Raw genomic sequence first — 19,963 nt, forward strand, 5'->3', positions numbered from 1 at the left:
TTGGTTATTATGACCACTATGGAAAGGGGAGAATCTTACGAACACGATGGTGTTCTCTATTTTGCTCTGACCCCTACCAGTGTCATGGGACGCCTCTCAAGGTAACCCATACAAACGAATGGAAGCATGGAGGCCGTTTTGTGCCAACAAAAATAAGGGTTTAAATCCCCAAAATATATATTTTCTGGGCTTTCTTATCTCCTAGATATAGGACAGACACTTCAAAACCTTATTCCTTATGATGAATATTTCAACAGTCTTTTTTTTTTTTTCATTTATGAATGTGTTATACAATTCGTTTCTATAGTAGTGAAGACCAAATTCAATATTTGAACAACAAAAAAGTATATGTAATTTTTTTTAATACTTAAAGGGGTCCTAAAATACTAAATCAAATAGAGAAATGATCCATGGTATGACCATCTTAAAACAATTCCATATGTTAACGTAGTACCCCCCTAACTGCTTTTTAAACCTTACCATGAGCAATACAACAATCAGGATGTCCAACATTCTGTAGGACATTACATGACCAGAGCCTCCGGTGTTTACTACTTATCCAAACAAATTACTCCATGGCTTTGTGTGAAATGGTAGAATAATCTTCAGGCTCAGTGAAGTGTAAGCCTAAATAGATTTTTCTGGACAGAAATGATGTAAATGACACTTGTGAAATGCTGTGCATGCATGTGCATTACTCTGGACAGCACCTTGAGATATTGCGTCATAACCACCGTGGAAATGAAGCCAATTAACTGGAGGTTGATATAGTACTATATTAGTTGGCTTCTTGACACTAATGCCATTACATGCACTACTGTCTGAGGAGAGTGTATGGACCATTGAATTTGCATTTGAAGTATCTCTCTTTTACATATTGTTTTATGTTTAATAGGTTAAGATAAATAATACATTTACCTGTTGGCCTACAAAATGAGTGTTAACTGTTTCTTTTTTATAAAAACGTCCTCATCCAGGCTAATATATGTTTTCCTCCAGAGATAGTAAGACAGACAGGTCAGTGTACCATGGTACCTTTTATCTTTGTTGTTTTGACAATAAGAGTATTCAATCAAACAGTATGGCACACAAATTACCTTCTCACTCTGAACAGTTACCTCAATTATTGATAATTTTAATTTGCTTCAAGATGTTTGCTTCAAACTAGATTATTTAAAATATATATAGGGCTAAGTGACATTTAACAGTGCTAAGAGAAATAATGTAAGAATATTTGTCCACAATGAAGATGACTTTGTAGCACCCGTAAATGTTAAATGTTAAATCATATATTTAATAACACAAGCTCTGTTCATACAAGAACACGGAATATCAGTGCATGAAAACTACAGTAAACTACAGTCACGTGATAATGTACTTTTTTTTTTTTTACTACTTGTTGCCAACCCGGAAGCAGTCAATTTAATGCTTCATGCATTTGCATAATTATGAATAGGACATCGAAACGAAGCAGCTGTAACATTGTTAAACTGTAACTCGTTTTTTTCCGTTTCAGTTTCCTGGAACGCAGAAGACATTGTTTGCACAGCGTCGTTTGTTGGTACAGCAACTCGTGACACTGGAGAAAGATTAGTGACTGATAAACTTCTGATAAACTTCTTAAATGTATCGACGTGTATGATTTTGTGCGGCTCGTTAACGGAAACCGTTGAAGTGTGTGAGTAGGTTGCAGGTAAAGAGCTACAATGTGACATAGTTCATGTAGGCTACATTGTGTCCGTGGCGCGAAGATAAGTAGGGTGCCGAACAAGGATTAGGATTTAGTGCTACTGTGACAGAATGAAGCGCTGGACACTTTAATTTGACCTTGATTTTTTTATTTATTTTTTAATTGGGTGTTATTGATAATCCATCAAGATAGCTACTCTAATCGGGTAAATCCATTTTTAACATCACGTTTATGGAGAAGTACTATTTCAATCAACTTTGACCAAGGAAGCCAATCGCTGGATGACAGAAAAAGACCGTTGACATTTGACTTGGCTAGTTAAATTTAGTCAACCCTGTTAAACATTTTGAAATAAAAAGTTGATTCAAGCAAACTAGGGGTACTTTTACATTGCGTAAAGTTATTATCAGAAGCCAGTTCATGGTGAATTTGGTGGATCTGGTTTGGTAATGCACCATGATGCTGTTGTAGCCCACGGGGTATGAACGTATCTCGTGAAGGAGGAAGGGAGACACGATGGCACTTTCCCGGAGAAGGAATCGATGGAAGTTGATAGTTTGCCTTTTTGGGGCGTCTATAGTGGGATATTTTATTTTAAACAGGCATAATAATCCCGGTGACATAGCTGGAACAAGTCGAAGAGAGGTTCCCACTGAGCAAGATATTGCAAATGAAATGCTTAAAAAGCCTGTTTATGACAAACCGCAGTTGGATTTAAATGCCTTGGGAGAAATGGGCAGAGCTGTCAAATTGAACCTCGTTGGAGAGGAGAAGAAAAAAGAGGAAGAAAGTATAAATAAACACCAGATTAATACCTATGTGAGTGATCTGGTATCTCTCCACCGCAGTCTACCCGAACGATGGAATCCTCTGTAAGTTGGCGTGAGTTTGAGTGTGGTGTTTATGATGTTTTCCCAACATTTCCTTGTGATAAGAGTATTTTATAGAGCTTTTCTAAAATATGACTGACTGAATATGAAGTAGGTTAGCCCCTCGCCATCAACCCATTGTGGAAAACCTCGTTGAATATTTCTAAATGCCTAAATGACAGGCAAGGCAATGCTTGATGTTGCAAGGTTGGATAAAGTCAGATCACTGACAAAGCTCGTTAAACTGTTTATTTTGAGTTTACTAAAGGGCCAGGAATTAGGTATTAAATGACTCGGTGCCTGTTAAGCCATGTGAAAAGAATGAATAAAGTCCTGCATCTCAGTCAGACATCCAAGCACCAGGGTAACCAACAACATTGACCAAAAACAAACAGATTTTCTTTCTTCCTAGATCAGATCAGCACTCCTACTCTTAGAATTTTTTTGAATACTGGCCCAGGTCTATTAGCCGGGGTGACAGATCTGTTTGTGCTATAATTACACTCCTTGTCATGCCAATGACAGTGAGTAAACAATGAGAAGCATGATGGAAAGGGGATGTCTGGGGTCAGGCTTGCTACAAATCTATAACAAGTGAACTCTTTCTCTTTACTTCTCCAGTTGTAAGGACCAGAAGTATGACTATAGGTCATTGCCATCCACTTCAGTGGTGATCGCCTTCTACAACGAGGCCTGGTCCACGCTGCTACGCACTGTCCATAGTGTCCTGGAGACCTCACCCGACAGACTGCTACGAGAGGTGGTGCTGGTGGACGACTATAGTGACAGAGGTACAATCATGTATATACAGTACCAGTCAAAAGTTTGGACACACCTACTCATTCAAGGGTTTTTCTTTATTTTTACTATTTTCTACATTGTAGAATAATAGTGAAGACATCAAAACTATGAAGTAACACATATGGAATCATGTAGTAACCAAAGAAAGAGTTAAACAAATCAAAATATATTTATATTTGCGATTCTTCAAAGTATCCACCCTTTGCCTGTGTGCTGATCTAGGACCAGGTGCCTCCTGTCAATGCAATTTGTATTAATTGTGATCTAAAAGGCTAAACTCTTACCCCGAGACCCTGTTTGTATGGGCCCAGATTTACAGACATGCTTGGCTAGAGTGACATCACTATGTCTGCCAAAGCCATTGTGAGCCAATATCTGATGAATATGACATTCAATATGTTAAGGTTAAAGAGATATAATGCGAACTCATCATCATCAAAGTTTCTGCTCTGTACTGAAAGTGTTCTACCTTGAAAACTTGACTGCTGACATGCACAATTTTAGGGGGATTGTGTTAACAACGGACTAATGAACAAAATACTAAAATGAATATTTTTAAGTGAACTTTAAGTATATTTGAATACCAGTTGGTTATCATGCAGCCTTACTCATAGGCCACAGTTTGTCACTTTCAGCACATGACGTAGTATTGGCCATGGGAGTCACTCCGAATATTTAATCAGATTTCTGACAAGTCGTTTACATTTTAGGCATTTAGCAGATGCTCTTATCCAGAGTGACTTACATTCGTATTAAGATAGCTAGGTGGGACAACCACACATCAGTCATAGTAAGTACCTTTTTCCTCAAAGTATCTATCAGCAAAGTTAGAGGTAGTAAGGGGAAAAAGAGTCAAGTGCCAGTGTTGGTTCACAATTATTATACTTTTGTGTGTGTTTTCTCTTAAGGATTAAAAGGGCACCAATATTTACTGAACCTCAAAGGGCATCACTTCCCCATTTGACATTGAGTGGTTCCTTCCATCGCCACTAGATGGTGCTAAATCAGTACATTTGGAAGAAAACATTGTGAAGAAAAGCCTTTCTTACTTGCTTGTCATTATCAATTAAACCACAAAGCGCAGGCACATCTGTTAGCAGCAGCACCCTGTTGTAACATTACACATACTGTACCTGCATGTTACACACATCCCAGTTGAGGAGATGTACACTCTTGTCGTGATACATAAACAGCCCTTTTGGTTCCCTGTCAGCTCATTTGAAGGAGCCCTTAGAAAACTACATCTCCAACTTGAAGAAGGTGCATCTGATCCGGGCCAGGAAGAGGGAGGGCCTGGTGCGGGCCAGGCTCTTGGGGGCCTCCATCGCCACGGGCGATGTGCTGACCTTTCTCGACTGCCACTGTGAATGTCACAAGGGCTGGCTGGAGCCCCTGCTCGACAGGTGAGAAACCCCGTATTGGGCCAGGTCAGGACTGTTCTTCAGTCTAGTCGTGGGACCTTAGTTTCCACATGTACAGTAGTGCCTCTCTCCATTCCTTCTACTTTGCGGTTGAATGTATCGTGCTGCTGTTCCATATGGTACCTGGTGAGGCCTTTCTCTCTGTCGTCACCCTGTTATACTGCAACCCCCTGCCCCATGCTTCCTTCTGCTCTCATCTCCTCTGCCCCAGGATAAAGGAGGAGCCGTCCGCTGTGGTGTGTCCCGTCATTGATGTCATCGACTGGAACACCTTCCAGTATCTAGGCAACCCCGGGGAACCCCAGATCGGAGGGTTTGATTGGCGGTTGGTCTTCACCTGGCACTCGGTGCCAGAGTATGAGCAGAAACGCAGGCGCTCTGCCATTGATGTCATCAGGTCTGTGGTACCCTACATTAGAAACAGGCACTCTGCCATTGATGACATCAGGTCTGTGGTACCCTACATTAGAAACAGGCACTCTGCCATTGATGACATCAGGTCTGTGGTACCGTACATTAGAAACAGGCGCTCTGCCATTGATGTCATCAGGTCTGTGGTACCCTACATTAGAAACAGGCGCTCTGCCATTGATGACATCAGGTCTGTGGTACCCTACATTAGAAACAGGTGCTCTGCCATTGATGACATCAGGTCTGTGGTACCCTACATTAGAAACAGGCACTCTGCCATTGATGTCATCAGGTCTGTGGTACCCTACATTAGAAACAGGCACTCTGCCATTGATGTCATCAGGTTTGTGGTACCGTACATTAGAAACAGGCACTCTGCCATTGATGTCATCAGGTCTGTGGTACCGTACATTAGAAACAGGCGCTCTGCCATTGATGACATCAGGGCTGTGGTACCCTACATTAGAAACAGGCGCTCTGCCATTGATGACATCAGGGCTGTGGTACCCTACATTAGAAACAGGCGCTCTGCCATTGATGACATCAGGGCTGTGGTACCCTACATTAGAAACAGGCGCTCTGCCATTGATGACATCAGGGCTGTGGTACCCTACATTAGAAACAGGCGCTCTGCCATTGATGACATCAGGTCTGTGGTACCCTACATTAGAAACAGGCGCTCTGCCATTGATGACATCAGGGCTGTGGTACCCTACATTAGAAACAGGCACTCTGCCATTGATGACATCAGGTCTGTGGTACCCTACATTAGAAACAGGCACTCTGCCATTGATGACATCAGGGCTGTGGTACCCTACATTAGAAACAGGCACTCTGCCATTGATGTCATCAGGTCTGTGGTGCCCTACATTAGAAACAGGCACTCTGCCATTGATGTCATCAGGTCTGTGGTACCCTACATTAGAAACAGGCACTCTGCCATTGATGACATCAGGTCTGTGGTACCCTACATTAGAAACAGGCACTCTGCCATTGATGACATCAGGTCTGTGGTACCCTACATTAGAAACAGGCGCTCTGCCATTGATGACATCAGGTCTGTGGTACCCTACATTAGAAACAGGCGCTCTGCCATTGATGACATTAGGGCTGTGGTACCCTACATTAGAAACAGGCACTCTGCCATTGATGACATCAGGTCTGTGGTACCCTACATTAGAAACAGGCACTCTGCCATTGATGTCATCAGGTCTGTGGTGCCCTACATTAGAAACAGGCGCTCTGCCATTGATGACATAAGGTCTGTGGTGCCCTACATTAGAAACAGGCGCTCTGCCATTGATGTCATCAGGTCTGTGGTGCCCTACATTAGAAACAGGCGCTCTGCCATTGATGACATCAGGTCTGTGGTGCCCTACATTAGAAACAGGCGCTCTGCCATTGATGATATCAGGGCTGTGGTACCCTACATTAGAAACAGGCGCTCTGCCATTGATGACATCAGGGCTGTGGTACCCTACATTAGAAACAGGCGCTCTGCCATTGATGACATCAGGGCTGTGGTACCCTACATTAGAAACAGGCGCTCTGCCATTGATGACATCAGGGCTGTGGTACCCTACATTAGAAACAGGCGCTCTGCCATTGATGACATCAGGGCTGTGGTACCCTACATTAGAAACAGGTGCTCTGCCATTGATGACATCAGGTCTGTGGTGCCCTACATTAGAAACAGGCGCTCTGCCATTGATGACATCAGGTCTGTGGTACCCTACATTAGAAACAGGCGCTCTGCCATTGATGACATCAGGTCTGTGGTACCCTACATTAGAAACAGGCGCTCTGCCATTGATGACATCAGGTCTGTGGTACCCTACATTAGAAACAGGCACTCTGCCATTGATGACATCAGGTCTGTGGTACCCTACATTAGAAACAGGCGCTCTGCCATTGATGTCATCAGGTCTGTGGTACCCTACATTAGAAACAGGCGCTCTGCCATTGATGACATCAGGTCTGTGGTACCGTACATTAGAAACAGGCGCTCTGCCATTGATGTCATCAGGTCTGTGGTACCCTACATTAGAAACAGGCGCTCCTCCATTGATGTCATCAGGTCTGTGGTACCCTACATTAGAAACAGGCGCTCTGCCATTGATGACATCAGGTCTGTGGTACCCTACATTAGAAACAGGCACTCTGCCATTGATGACATCAGGTCTGTGGTGCCCTACATTAGAAACAGGCGCTCTGCCATTGATGACATCAGGTCTGTGGTACCCTACATTAGAAACAGGCACTCTGCCATTGATGACATCAGGTCTGTGGTACCCTACATTAGAAACAGGCGCTCTGCCATTGATGTCATCAGGTCTGTGGTACCCTACATTAGAAACAGGCGCTCTGCCATTGATGACATCAGGTCTGTGGTACCGTACATTAGAAACAGGCGCTCTGCCATTGATGTCATCAGGTCTGTGGTACCCTACATTAGAAACAGGCGCTCCTCCATTGATGTCATCAGGTCTGTGGTACCCTACATTAGAAACAGGCGCTCTGCCATTGATGACATCAGGTCTGTGGTACCCTACATTAGAAACAGGCACTCTGCCATTGATGACATCAGGTCTGTGGTGCCCTACATTAGAAACAGGCGCTCTGCCATTGATGACATCAGGTCTGTGGTACCCTACATTAGAAACAGGCACTCTGCCATTGATGACATCAGGTCTGTGGTGCCCTACATTAGAAACAGGCGCTCTGCCATTGATGACATCAGGTCTGTGGTACCCTACATTAGAAACAGGCGCTCTGCCATTGATGTCATCAGGTCTGTGGTACCCTACATTAGAAACAGGCGCTCTGCCATTGATGACATCAGGGCTGTGGTACCCTACATTAGAAACAGGCACTCTGCCATTGATGACATCAGGTCTGTGGTACCCTACATTAGAAACAGGCGCTCTGCCATTGATGACATCAGGTCTGTGGTACCCTACATTAGAAACAGGCACTCTGCCATTGATGACATCAGGTCTGTGGTACCCTACATTAGAAACAGGCGCTCTGCCATTGATGTCATCAGGTCTGTGGTACCCTACATTAGAAACAGGCACTCTGCCATTGATGACATCAGGGCTGTGGTACCGTACATTAGAAACAGGCACTCTGCCATTGATGTCATCAGGTCTGTGGTGCCCTACATTAGAAACAGGCACTCTGCCATTGATGACATCAGGTCTGTGGTACCCTACATTAGAAACAGGCACTCTGCCATTGATGTCATCAGGTATGTGGTACCGTACATTAGAAACAGGCGCTCTGCCATTGATGACATCAGGTCTGTGGTACCCTACATTAGAAACAGGCGCTCTGCCATTGATGTCATCAGGTATGTGGTACCGTACATTAGAAACAGGCGCTCTGCCATTGATGACATCAGGTCTGTGGTACCGTATATTAGAAACAGGCACTCTGCCATTGATGACAGCAGGTCTGTGGTACCGCATATTAGAAACAGGCACTCTGCCATTGATGACATCAGGGCTGTGGTACCGTAACATCTTCTGTGTATCGGAAAGGTAAATATTCTAATCCTCAGTTAACTGTCAAGATATACATTTAACAATTTGATATGCATATTATGTAGAGATCAACAATTGTTATACATACCATAGGCTATATAATTTATCATAATAATGGAACAAGTTCTGAAGATCTGCTCTGTAAGCTGTGTGTGTTTTGGTCTCAGGTCTCCTACTATGGCTGGAGGGCTGTTTGCTGTCAGTAAGAACTATTTCCATTACCTGGGCACGTATGACACAGGCATGGAGGTGTGGGGAGGAGAGAACCTAGAGTTCTCATTCAGGGTGAGTGTGGGTGAGAGAGAGAACGAGCGAGAGTGATAGGTTTGGGCTTGCTGTACTCTGTGCAGTTAATCCATGCCTTTTTCCTGACGTTTCTGTGATAAGTTAAAAAACCCACTGGAATCCAGTAACCGATGGTCACCATACTGTTGTGAAATATGTGGGGATTCACACAAGGCTGCAATCTTTACACTTTCATTATATAACTAGGTCATCACTATGCAATTTTGGATAAACAAAAATGGCCTTTCTGTTCCCTAATCAAAATTACATTCAAGAACTTTGAACCAAAAGTTACCTCTGTCAATTAAGGTTCCACAGTCAATAAAGTTGCAACATTTGAAGAATTTAAACCAGCACAGAGGTCATGTTTTCCTTCAGTTACTTCCTGTGGAAAAGAACCAAACCGCCATACAACAACAGAACTTCCTTCCCTTTTAGAAAGACACACAAAGCTGTCCATTGTGCTGCCTGATTGAATCATGGTGTGTAGCTAATCATGTCATCGTGTTGCTGTTGTTGTTATTTAGATCTGGCAGTGCGGGGGCAGCCTGGAGATCCACCCCTGCTCCCACGTGGGCCACGTCTTCCCCAAGAAGGCCCCCTATTCACGGAGCAAGGCCCTGGCCAACAGCGTGCGTGCTGCTGAGGTCTGGATGGACGACTACAAGGAGTTGTACTACCACCGTAACCCCCACGCTCGCCTGGTAGGCCAGCCCTGAACAGGGACTAGCAAAATGTGTGGCTGCAGAGTTTGAAAGTGCATGGTGCTGTAATTGTGGGTCAGGACAAGTAGTGTATGGTGTTGTGATTGTGGGTCAGGGCCAGTAATGTATGGTGCTGTGATTGTGGCTCAGGACCAGTAGTTTATGGTGCTGTGATTGTGGGTCAGGACCAGTAGTGTATGGTGCTGTGATTGTGGGTCAGGACCAGTAGTGTATGGTGCTGTGATTGTGGGTCAGGACCAGTAATGTATGGTGCTGTGATTGTGGGTCAGGACCAGTAGTTTATGGTGCTGTGATTGTGGGTCAGGACCAGTAGTGTATGGTGCTGTGATTGTGGGTCAGGACCAGTAGTGTATGGTGCTGTGATTGTGGGTCAGGACCAGTAGTGTATGGTGTTGTGATTGTGGGTCAGGACCAGTAGTGTATGGTGTTGTGATTGTGGGTCAGGACCAGTAGTGTATGGTGCTGGGATTGTGGGTCAGGACCAGTAGTGTATGGTGCTGGGATTGTGGGTCAGGACCAGTAGTGTATGGTGTTGTGATTGTGGGTCAGGACCAATAGTGTATGGTGCTGTGATTGTGGGTCAGGACCAGTAGTGTATGGTGTTGTGATTGTGGGTCAGGACCAGTAGTGTATGGTGCTGTGATTGTGGGTCAGGACCAGTAGTTTATGATGTTGTGATTGTGGGTCAGGACCAGTAGTGTATGGTGCTGTGATTGTGGGTCAGGACCAGTAGTGTATGGTGTTGTGATTGTGGGTCAGGACCAGTAATGTATGGTGCTGTGATTGTGGGTCAGGACCAGTAGTGTATGGTGCTGTGATTGTGGGTCAGGACCAGTAGTGTATGGTGCTGTGATTGTGGGTCAGGACCAGTAGTGTATGGTGTTGTGATTGTGGGTCAGGACCAGTAGTGTATGGTGTTGTGATTGTGGGTCAGGACCAGTAGTGTATGGTGTTGTGATTGTGGGTCAGGACCAGTAGTGTATGGTGCTGGGATTGTGGGTCAGGACCAGTAGTGTATGGTGGTAATATGTCTGCATGCAGAGCTTTTCAAAGTAATGATCAAATTCACATAAAAGCATGCCTTGGAGGAGCACAACTTCCATTAACACTTGTGTTTCATACCTCTATGGTTAAGTTGGTTAAGAGCAGCCATCTTACACTGAAAGAAGGGAAAAGCCCTTCCTATTATATAATTTTTACCTCTGACACACACACACACACACACACACACTTCTCTCCGCCCCCTGCTCTCTAAATGCTCCCCTGATTGAGTGACACTTGGGATGCATGAGGACGAGACACAAGGTGACACTGCGTCCGGTGTGAGATTACCATTGAGAGGCACAACTCCACGCAGCAACTGTGGGCATCACCCACCTACCCTTCAGTTAGTCAGAGATGCTCCGTTCTGCGCCAACCCAGGTGCTAGGCTGCTAGCAGGCCTGGGTTCAAATACTAGTTGAAATTATTTCAAATACTTAAACTGGGCTTGATTTAGCTTGCCTGGCGCAATGGAACCAATGGAATAGTTAGAAAATTCCCCCCCACCCTCCGTCTCAGTTGGGTCAGAAACCAGCAATCTCTTTGTCTTTCTCTTCCGTTTCCAAACCTCTCAGGATATATTCAATTTAGAGCTGTGAGCTCTCTGCCTGGCATTCAGGTGAAGGGGAATGTGTCAGTGTGACCTTTTCAGTAGAACACTATGAGATACAATCGCTCTCAAGAATCCAGTGATTCAAATTGATAAAGCTCCTGTCAAGCAATGTTGTTTTCTAATGGTTGGACTAATGTTCCTCAGGGGCTTGTTTCCTGTTCAACTTTTAATTCACATAAGTTGAAACCTGCATTTTACTACTTTCTAACAGTAAGGGTTGCAAAATTCCAACTTTCCCCAGGTTTTCTAGAAATTCCGGTTGGAGCATTCCCGGATTTCCTGCGAATTCCTTCCTGATTCCAGGAATCTTCTAACTCGGGATGTCTGGAAAACCTGGGATGGTTAGGAAAGTTTTTGTAAGCCTAATCATTTCTGTAAGACTGCCCCCTACTGGCCCTTACTGCCCCCACCCTCCTGTCTCCCCTGACTGATTATCTTTCTCTGGGGTCTAAATAAATTGATGGGCAATCAATTAGAGATGTTCAGGCATGCCGCTCCCATCTTTCATCCTGTGGCGTTGCTCACCTTCGTCCAACAGGGGCTTGTCTCCAAACAGATGTTCCTGTCTCCAACACTCCTCTGTGGACCATAACTAACACCTAACAATCCCTCTGGACCAGTAGGAATTCAGTTTCAGAAACACAGTAAACCACCACACAGAAATAAAGAATAGCTGATATTGTAATGCTAATTGGGTTACCCCAAAATGTCCAGGTTTTCCAGACGTGCTGGTCGAAGGATTCCACATTTCCTGCTTCTTCCCCTCCTGATCTCTATTCTTCAGGAAGTGTCCTGCTTCTTCCCCTCCTGATCTCTATTCTTCAGGAAGTGTCCTGCTTCTTCCCCTCCTGATCTCTATTCTTCAGGAAGTGTCCTGCTTCTTCCCCTCCTGATCTCTATTCTTCAGGAAGTGTCCTGCTTCTTCCCCTCCTGATCTCTATTCTTCAGGAAGTTTCCTGCTTCTGCCCCTCCCTATTCTTCAGGAAGTTTCCTGCTTCTTCCCCTCTCTATTCTTCAGGAAGTGTCCTGCTTCTTCCCCTCTCTATTCTTCAGGAAGTGTCCTGCTTCTTCCCCTCTCTATTCTTCAGGAAGTGTCCTGCTTCTTCCCCTCTCTATTCTTCAGGAAGTGTCCTGCTTCTTCCCCTCTCTATTCTTCAGGAAGTGTCCTGCTTCTTCCCCTCTCTATTCTTCAGGAAGTTGTTTCCTGCTTCTTCCCCTCTCTATTCTTCAGGAAGTTGTTTCCTGCTTCTTCCCCTCTCTATTCTTCAGGAAGTTGTTTCCTGCTTCTTCCCCTCTCTATTCTTCAGGAAGTTGTTTCCTGCTTCTTCCCCTCTCTATTCTTCAGGAAGTTGTTTCCTGCTTCTTCCCCTCCTGATCTCTATTCTTCAGGAAGTTGTTTCCTGCTTCTGCCCCTCTCTATTCTTCAGGAAGTTGCTTCCTGCTTCTGCTTGCCTGAGTTAGAATACCTCAGGATAAGCCATCATGTTTTCCAAGAGTTTTCAGCTGTATTTTTAGTGGGGTGGGTCGAATGCTTCAAGTTCCTCAATGTCCACATCACTAAAGATCTATCATGGTCCAAACACACCAACAGTCATGAAGAGGACACAACAATGCCTCTTCCCCCTCTGGAGGCTGAAAAGATTTGGCATGTGCCTCATATCCTCAAAACGTTCTACAGCTGCACCATTGAGAGCATTATTTTACTTTCTGCATCACCACTTGATATGGCAACTGCTTGGCATCCGACCGTACGGCCCAGTACATCACTGGAGCAGAGCTCTCTGCCGAGCTCCATGTATCCTCTATACCAGGCAGGTAGGCCCTAAAAAATGTCAAATCTTCCAGCCACCCAAGTCGTACACTGTTCTCTCTGCTATCGCACAGCAAGTGGTACGGATGCACCAAGTCTAGAACCAACAAGACCCTGAACAACTTCTACCCCCGAGCCATAAGACTGCAAAATAGTTAGCTAATCAAATAGCTACCCAGACTATCTATATTGACCCTTTTTGCACAAACTTTTTTGGACTCCTTGCAAACGGTGCTGCTACTGTTTATTATTTCACTTTATTCCTAGTTATTAGTACAGTTGAAGTCGGAAGTTACATACATCTTAGCCAAATACATTTAAACTCAGTTTTTCACAATTCCTGACATTTAATCCTAGTAAGAATTCCCTGTCTTAGGTCAGTTAGGATCACCACTCTATTTTAAGAATGTGAAATGTCAGAATGATTTAGTTCAGCTTTTGTTTCTTTCATCACATTCCCAGTGGGTCAGAAATTTACATACACTCAATTAGTATTTGGTAACATTCCCTTTAAATTGTTTAACTTGGGTCAAATGTTTTGGGTAGCCTCCACAAGTTTCCCACAATAAGTTGGGTGAATTTTGGCCCATTCCTCCTGACAGAGCTGGTGTAACTGAGTCAGGTTTGTAGGCCTCCTTGCTCACACACGCTTTTTCAGTTCTGCCCACAAATTTTCGATGGGATTGAGGTCAGGGCTTTGTGATGGCCACTCCAATACCTTGACTTTATTGTCCTTAAGCCATTTTGCCACAACTTTGTAAGCATGCTTGGGGTCATTGTCCATTTGGAAGACCCATTTGCGACCAAGCTTTAACTGACTGATGTCTTGAGATGTTGCTTCAATATATCCACATAATTGTGGTGTTCTTTGGCTTGCAAGCCTCCCCCTTTTCCTCCAAACATAACGATGGTCATTATGGCCAAACGGTTCTATTTTTGTTTCATCAGACCAGAGGACATTTCTCCAAAAAAGCATGATCTTTGTCCCCATGTGCAGTTGCAAACCGTAGTCTGGCTTTTTTATGGTGGTTTTGGAGCAGTGCCTTCTTCCATGCTGAGCGGTCTTTCAGGTTCTGTTCGATATAGCACGTATAAAGTAGATGTCCTAACCGACTTTCCAAAGCTATAGTTTGTTAACAAGAAATTTGTGGAGTGGTTGAATAACGAGTTTTAATGACTCCAACCTAAGTGTATGTAAACTTCCAACATCAACTGTACATATATCGACTCAGTACTGGTACCTTGTGTATATAGCCGAGTTATCGTTACTCAGTTTATTTGTTCTGACTTGTTTGACTTTTCTATTATTTCTCTATTTTATTTTTCTTTGCATTTCACTGTTACTCTACACCTGTTGTTTATGAAGCATCTGACAAATCAAATTTGATTTCTGAAAAACCTTGGGAATTTTGCAACCCTAGACTGTGGCTTGGAGTGTATTTGTGCTAACAGTGACCAGGATGCAGTGGTGGTCTGCTAGTGGGAAGTGTTTGTGTGTGTGGGAGGAGTGTTTACGTTTGAGTTGAGATTGTGTACAACAAAAGAGGAATGTGATGCAAAAGTCTGTTTTTGAGTGTCAGTGTACGTGGTGGTTTTGTGATTTGTGTGTTTATGGGAACTTTTTTGAAAAACCATAGATGGTGATGTTTGTCAGTTCACAGAATAATACCCAGAGACTCAAACAGACAGGAAGTCAGTTGAACATTTACTTCTGAGCTCATGACTGCATGGCCTCAAAATAAATCTAATTGTATAATTTTAAAGTCTCTTGTTGTTGTTGTTGTTGTTGTTGTTGTTAGGAAGCCTTTGGGGACGTGACAGACAGGAGGAGGCTCAGGACCCAGCTGGGATGTAAGGACTTCAAGTGGTACCTGGAGAACATTTATCCTGATATCCACGTCCCTGAGGACAGCCCTGGGATGTTTGGAATGGTGAGGAGAATGATGCCATTTTGACTCCAACGTTGTATTAGTTAGGCACCAAACCGAAGGAGACAGACCGAAACTACCTGAACCTGTCCAATAAGAAACACATGTTGTTTTCAACCCAGGCGACCTCACATTTGCACAATGTAATTCAAGTGAAAGTCACCCAGTAAAATACTACTTGTCTAAAGGTATTTGGTTTTAAATATACTTAAGTATCAAAAGTAAATGGAATTGTTAAAATAAACTGAATTATTAAGTTTCAAAAGTAAAAGTATAAATCATTTTAACTTCCTTATATAGACATCCCTATGCTATTTTGTTTTTTTGTTAACGGATAGCCAGGGGCACACTCCAACACTCAGACATAACTTACGAACTAAGCGTTTGTGTTTAGTGAGTCCACCAGATCAGTGGCAGTAGGGATGACCAGGGATGTTCTCTTGATAAGTGTGTGAATTGGACCATTTTCCTGTCAAAATGTACTTTTGGGTGTCAGGTGTCAGGAAAAATGTATGGAGTTAAAATGTACATTATTTTCTTTATGAATGTAGTGAAGTAAAAGTTGGCAAAAATATAAATAGTTAAGTACAGATACCATTAAACCTGACATAAGTAAAAAATACTTTAAAGTACTACTTAAGTAAATGTACCACATTCATGAATCTGCGTTTATTAAAGAGATAGTGCACTCAAGTGGGTTATCATAGACAACTTGACTGAACTTTCCCTTGACTCCCCACACTCATAGCTGTACTTTAACAGCAGCATCTGCATGTTGTTTCCCTTTAGCTGAAGAACAGAGGCATGTCCAGCTACTGCTTTGACTACAACCCTCCAGACGACCATAACCTGGTGGGCCACCGGATCATCCTCTACCCCTGTCATGGCATGGGACAAAACCAGGTAGCTATAGCTCCATCTTTACTCTCTATGTCCTTCATTTAAAACCAGGTAGCTATAGCTCCATCTTTAGTCTCCACATCCTTCATGTAAAACCAGGTAGCTATATCTCCATCTTTACTCTCCATGTCCTTCATTTAAAACCAGGTAGCTATAGCTCCATCTTTACTCTCCATGTCCTTCATTTAAAACCAGGTAGCTATGGCTCCATCTTTACTCTCTATGTCCTTCATTTAAAACCAGGTAGCTATAGCTCCATCTTTACTCTCTATGTCCTTCATTTAAAACCAGGTAGCTATAGCTCCATCTTTACTCTCTATGTCCTTCATTTAAAACCAGGTAGCTATAACTCCATCTTTAGTCTCCACATCCTTCATTTAAAACCAGGTAGCTATAGCTCCATCTTTACTCTCTATGTCCTTCATTTAAAACCAGGTAGCTATAGCTCCGTCTTTACTCTCCTTGTCCTTCATTTAAAACCAGGTAGCTATGGCTCCATAATACTCTCCATGTCCTTCATTTAAAACCAGGTAGCTATAGCTCCATCTTTACTCTCCATGTCCTTCATTTAAAACCAGGTAGCTATAGCTCCATAATACTCTCCATGTCCTCATTTAAAACCAGGTAGCTATGGCTCCATAATACTCTCCATGTCCTTCATTTAAAACCAGGTAGCTATGGCTCCATAATACTCTCCATGTCCTTCATTTAAAACCAGGTAGCTATAGCTCCATAATACTCTCCACATCCTTCATTTAAAACCAGGTAGCTATGGCTCCATCTTTAGTCTCCATGTCCTTCATTTAAAACCAGGTAGCTATAGCTCCATCTTTACTCTCTATGTCCTTCATTTAAAACCAGGTAGCTATAGCTCCATCTTTACTCTCCATGTCCTCATTTAATACCAGGTAGCTATGGCTCCATAATACTCTCCATGTCCTCATTTAAAACCAGGTAGCTATAGCTCCATAATACTCTCCATGTCCTCATTTAAAACCAGGTAGCTATAGCTCCATAATACTCTCCATGTTCTTCATTTAAAACCAGGTAGCTATAGCTCCATAATACTCTCCATGTCCTTCATTTAAAGCCAGGTAGATATATCTCCATCTTTACTCTCCATGTCCTTCATTTAAAACCAGGTAGCTATAGCTCCATAATACTCTCCATGTCCTTCATTTAAAACCAGGTAGCTATATCTCCATCTTTACTCTCCATGTCCTTCATTTAAAACCAGGTAGCTATAGCTCCATAATACTCTCCATGTCCTTCATTTAAAACCAGGTAGATATATATCCATCTTTACTCTCCATGTCCTTCATTTAAAACCAGGTAGCTATATCTCCATCTTTACTCTCTATGTCCTTCATTTAAAACCAGGTAGCTATGGCTCCATCTTTACTCTCTATGTCCTTCATTTAAAACCAGGTAGCTATGGCTCCATAATACTCTCCATGTCCTTCATTTAAAACCAGGTAGCTATAGCTCCATCTTTACTCTCTATGTCCTTCATTTAAAACCAGGTAGCTATGGCTCCATAATACTCTCCATGTCCTTCATTTAAAGCCAGGTAGATATATCTCCATCTTTACTCTCCATGTCCTTCATTTAAAACCAGGTAGCTATAGCTCCATAATACTCTCCATGTCCTTCATTTAAAACCAGGTAGCTATATCTCCATCTTTACTCTCCATGTCCTTCATTTAAAACCAGGTAGCTATAGCTCCATAATACTCTCCATGTCCTTCATTTAAAACCAGGTAGATATATCTCCATCTTTACTCTCCATGTCCTTCATTTAAAACCAGGTAGCTATATCTCCATCTTTACTCTCTATGTCCTTCATTTAAAACCAGGTAGCTATGGCTCCATCTTTACTCTCTATGTCCTTCATTTAAAACCAGGTAGCTATGGCTCCATAATACTCTCCATGTCCTTCATTTAAAACCTGGTAGCTATAGCTCCATCTTTAGTCTCCATGTCCTTCATTTAAAACCAGGTAGCTATAGCTCCATCTTTACTCTCTATATCCTTCATTTAAAACCAGGTAGCTATAGCTCCATCTTTAGTCTCCATGTCCTTCATTTAAAACCAGGTAGCTATAGCTCCATCTTTACTCTCTATGTCCTTCATTTAAAACCAGGTAGCTATAGCTCCATCTTTAGTCTCCACATCCTTCATTTAAAACCAGGTAGCTATAGCTCCATCTTTACTCTCCTTGTCCTTCATTTAAAACCAGGTAGCTATGGCTCCATAATACTCTCCATGTCCTTCATTTAAAACCAGGTAGCTATAGCTCCATCTTTACTCTCCATGTCCTTCATTTAAAACCAGGTAGCTATAGCTCCATAATACTCTCCATGTCCTCATTTAAAACCAGGTAGCTATGGCTCCATAATACTCTCCATGTCCTTCATTTAAAACCAGGTAGCTATAGCTCCATAATACTCTCCATGTCCTTCATTTAAAACCAGGTAGCTATGGCTCCATAATACTCTCCATGTCCTTCATTTAAAACCAGGTAGCTATAGCTCCATCTTTACTCTCCACATCCTTCATTTAAAACCAGGTAGCTATAGCTCCATCTTTACTCTCTATGTCCTTCATTTAAAACCAGGTAGCTATAGCCCCATCTTTACTCTCCTTGTCCTTCATTTAAAACCAGGTAGCTATGGCTCCATAATACTCTCCATGTCCTTCATTTAAAACCAGGTAGCTATAGCTCCATCTTTACTCTCCATGTCATTCATTTAAAACCAGGTAGCTATAGCTCCATAATACTCTCCATGTCCTCATTTAAAACCAGGTAGCTATGGCTCCATAATACTCTCCATGTCCTTCATTTAAAACCAGGTAGCTATGGCTCCATAATACTCTCTATGTCCTTCATTTAAAACCAGGTAGCTATAGCTCCATCTTTACTCTCCATGTCCTCATTTAATACCAGGTAGCTATGGCTCCATAATACTCTCCATGTCCTCATTTAAAACCAGGTAGCTATAGCTCCATAATACTCTCCATGTCCTCATTTAAAACCAGGTAGCTATAGCTCCATAATACTCTCCATGTCCTCATTTAAAACCAGGTAGCTATAGCTCCATAATACTCTCCATGTTCTTCATTTAAAACCAGGTAGCTATAGCTCCATAATACTCTCCATGTCCTTCATTTAAAGCCAGGTAGATATATCTCCATCTTTACTCTCCATGTCCTTCATTTAAAACCAGGTAGCTATAGCTCCATAATACTCTCCATGTCCTTCATTTAAAACCAGGTAGCTATATCTCCATCTTTACTCTTCATGTCCTTCATTTAAAACCAGGTAGCTATAGCTCCATAATACTCTCCATGTCCTTCATTTAAAACCAGGTAGATATATCTCCATCTTTACTCTCCATGTCCTTCATTTAAAACCAGGTAGCTATATCTCCATCTTTACTCTCTATGTCCTTCATTTAAAACCAGGTAGCTATGGCTCCATCTTTACTCTCTATGTCCTTCATTTAAAACCAGGTAGCTATGGCTCCATAATACTCTCCATGTCCTTCATTTAAAACCAGGTAGCTATGGCTCCATAATACTCTCCATGTCCTTCATTTAAAACCAGGTAGCTATAGCTCCATCTTTACTCTCCATGTCATTCATTTAAAACCAGGTAGCTATAGCTCCATAATACTCTCCATGTCCTCATTTAAAACCAGGTAGCTATGGCTCCATAATACTCTCCATGTCCTTCATTTAAAACCAGGTAGCTATGGCTCCATAATACTCTCTATGTCCTTCATTTAAAACCAGGTAGCTATAGCTCCATCTTTACTCTCCATGTCCTCATTTAATACCAGGTAGCTATGGCTCCATAATACTCTCCATGTCCTCATTTAAAACCAGGTAGCTATAGCTCCATAATACTCTCCATGTCCTCAT

The 19,963-nt window shown here is 42.7% G+C and overlaps 1 protein-coding gene across 1 annotated transcript in view; it reads left to right on the forward strand.

Annotated features, from left to right (window-relative positions):
* The first annotated feature begins 1,433 nt into the window (after positions 1–1,433).
* Positions 1,434–19,963, forward strand: part of LOC139373796 (polypeptide N-acetylgalactosaminyltransferase 12-like) — a 33,921-nt gene continuing 15,391 nt past the window's right edge. The window contains exons 1-8 of the mRNA XM_071114799.1: positions 1,434–2,562; positions 3,181–3,350; positions 4,574–4,763; positions 4,993–5,178; positions 8,905–9,022; positions 9,550–9,726; positions 15,011–15,142; positions 15,929–16,042. Coding sequence (XP_070970900.1) covers positions 2,207–2,562; positions 3,181–3,350; positions 4,574–4,763; positions 4,993–5,178; positions 8,905–9,022; positions 9,550–9,726; positions 15,011–15,142; positions 15,929–16,042 — 1,443 coding nt within the window. The 5' untranslated portion in view covers positions 1,434–2,206. The remainder of the gene's footprint in view (positions 2,563–3,180; positions 3,351–4,573; positions 4,764–4,992; positions 5,179–8,904; positions 9,023–9,549; positions 9,727–15,010; positions 15,143–15,928; positions 16,043–19,963) is intronic.

The sequence above is a fragment of the Oncorhynchus clarkii genome, chromosome 18, assembly GCF_045791955.1.
Source record: "Oncorhynchus clarkii lewisi isolate Uvic-CL-2024 chromosome 18, UVic_Ocla_1.0, whole genome shotgun sequence".
NCBI classification, from domain to species: Eukaryota; Metazoa; Chordata; class Actinopteri; order Salmoniformes; family Salmonidae; genus Oncorhynchus; species Oncorhynchus clarkii.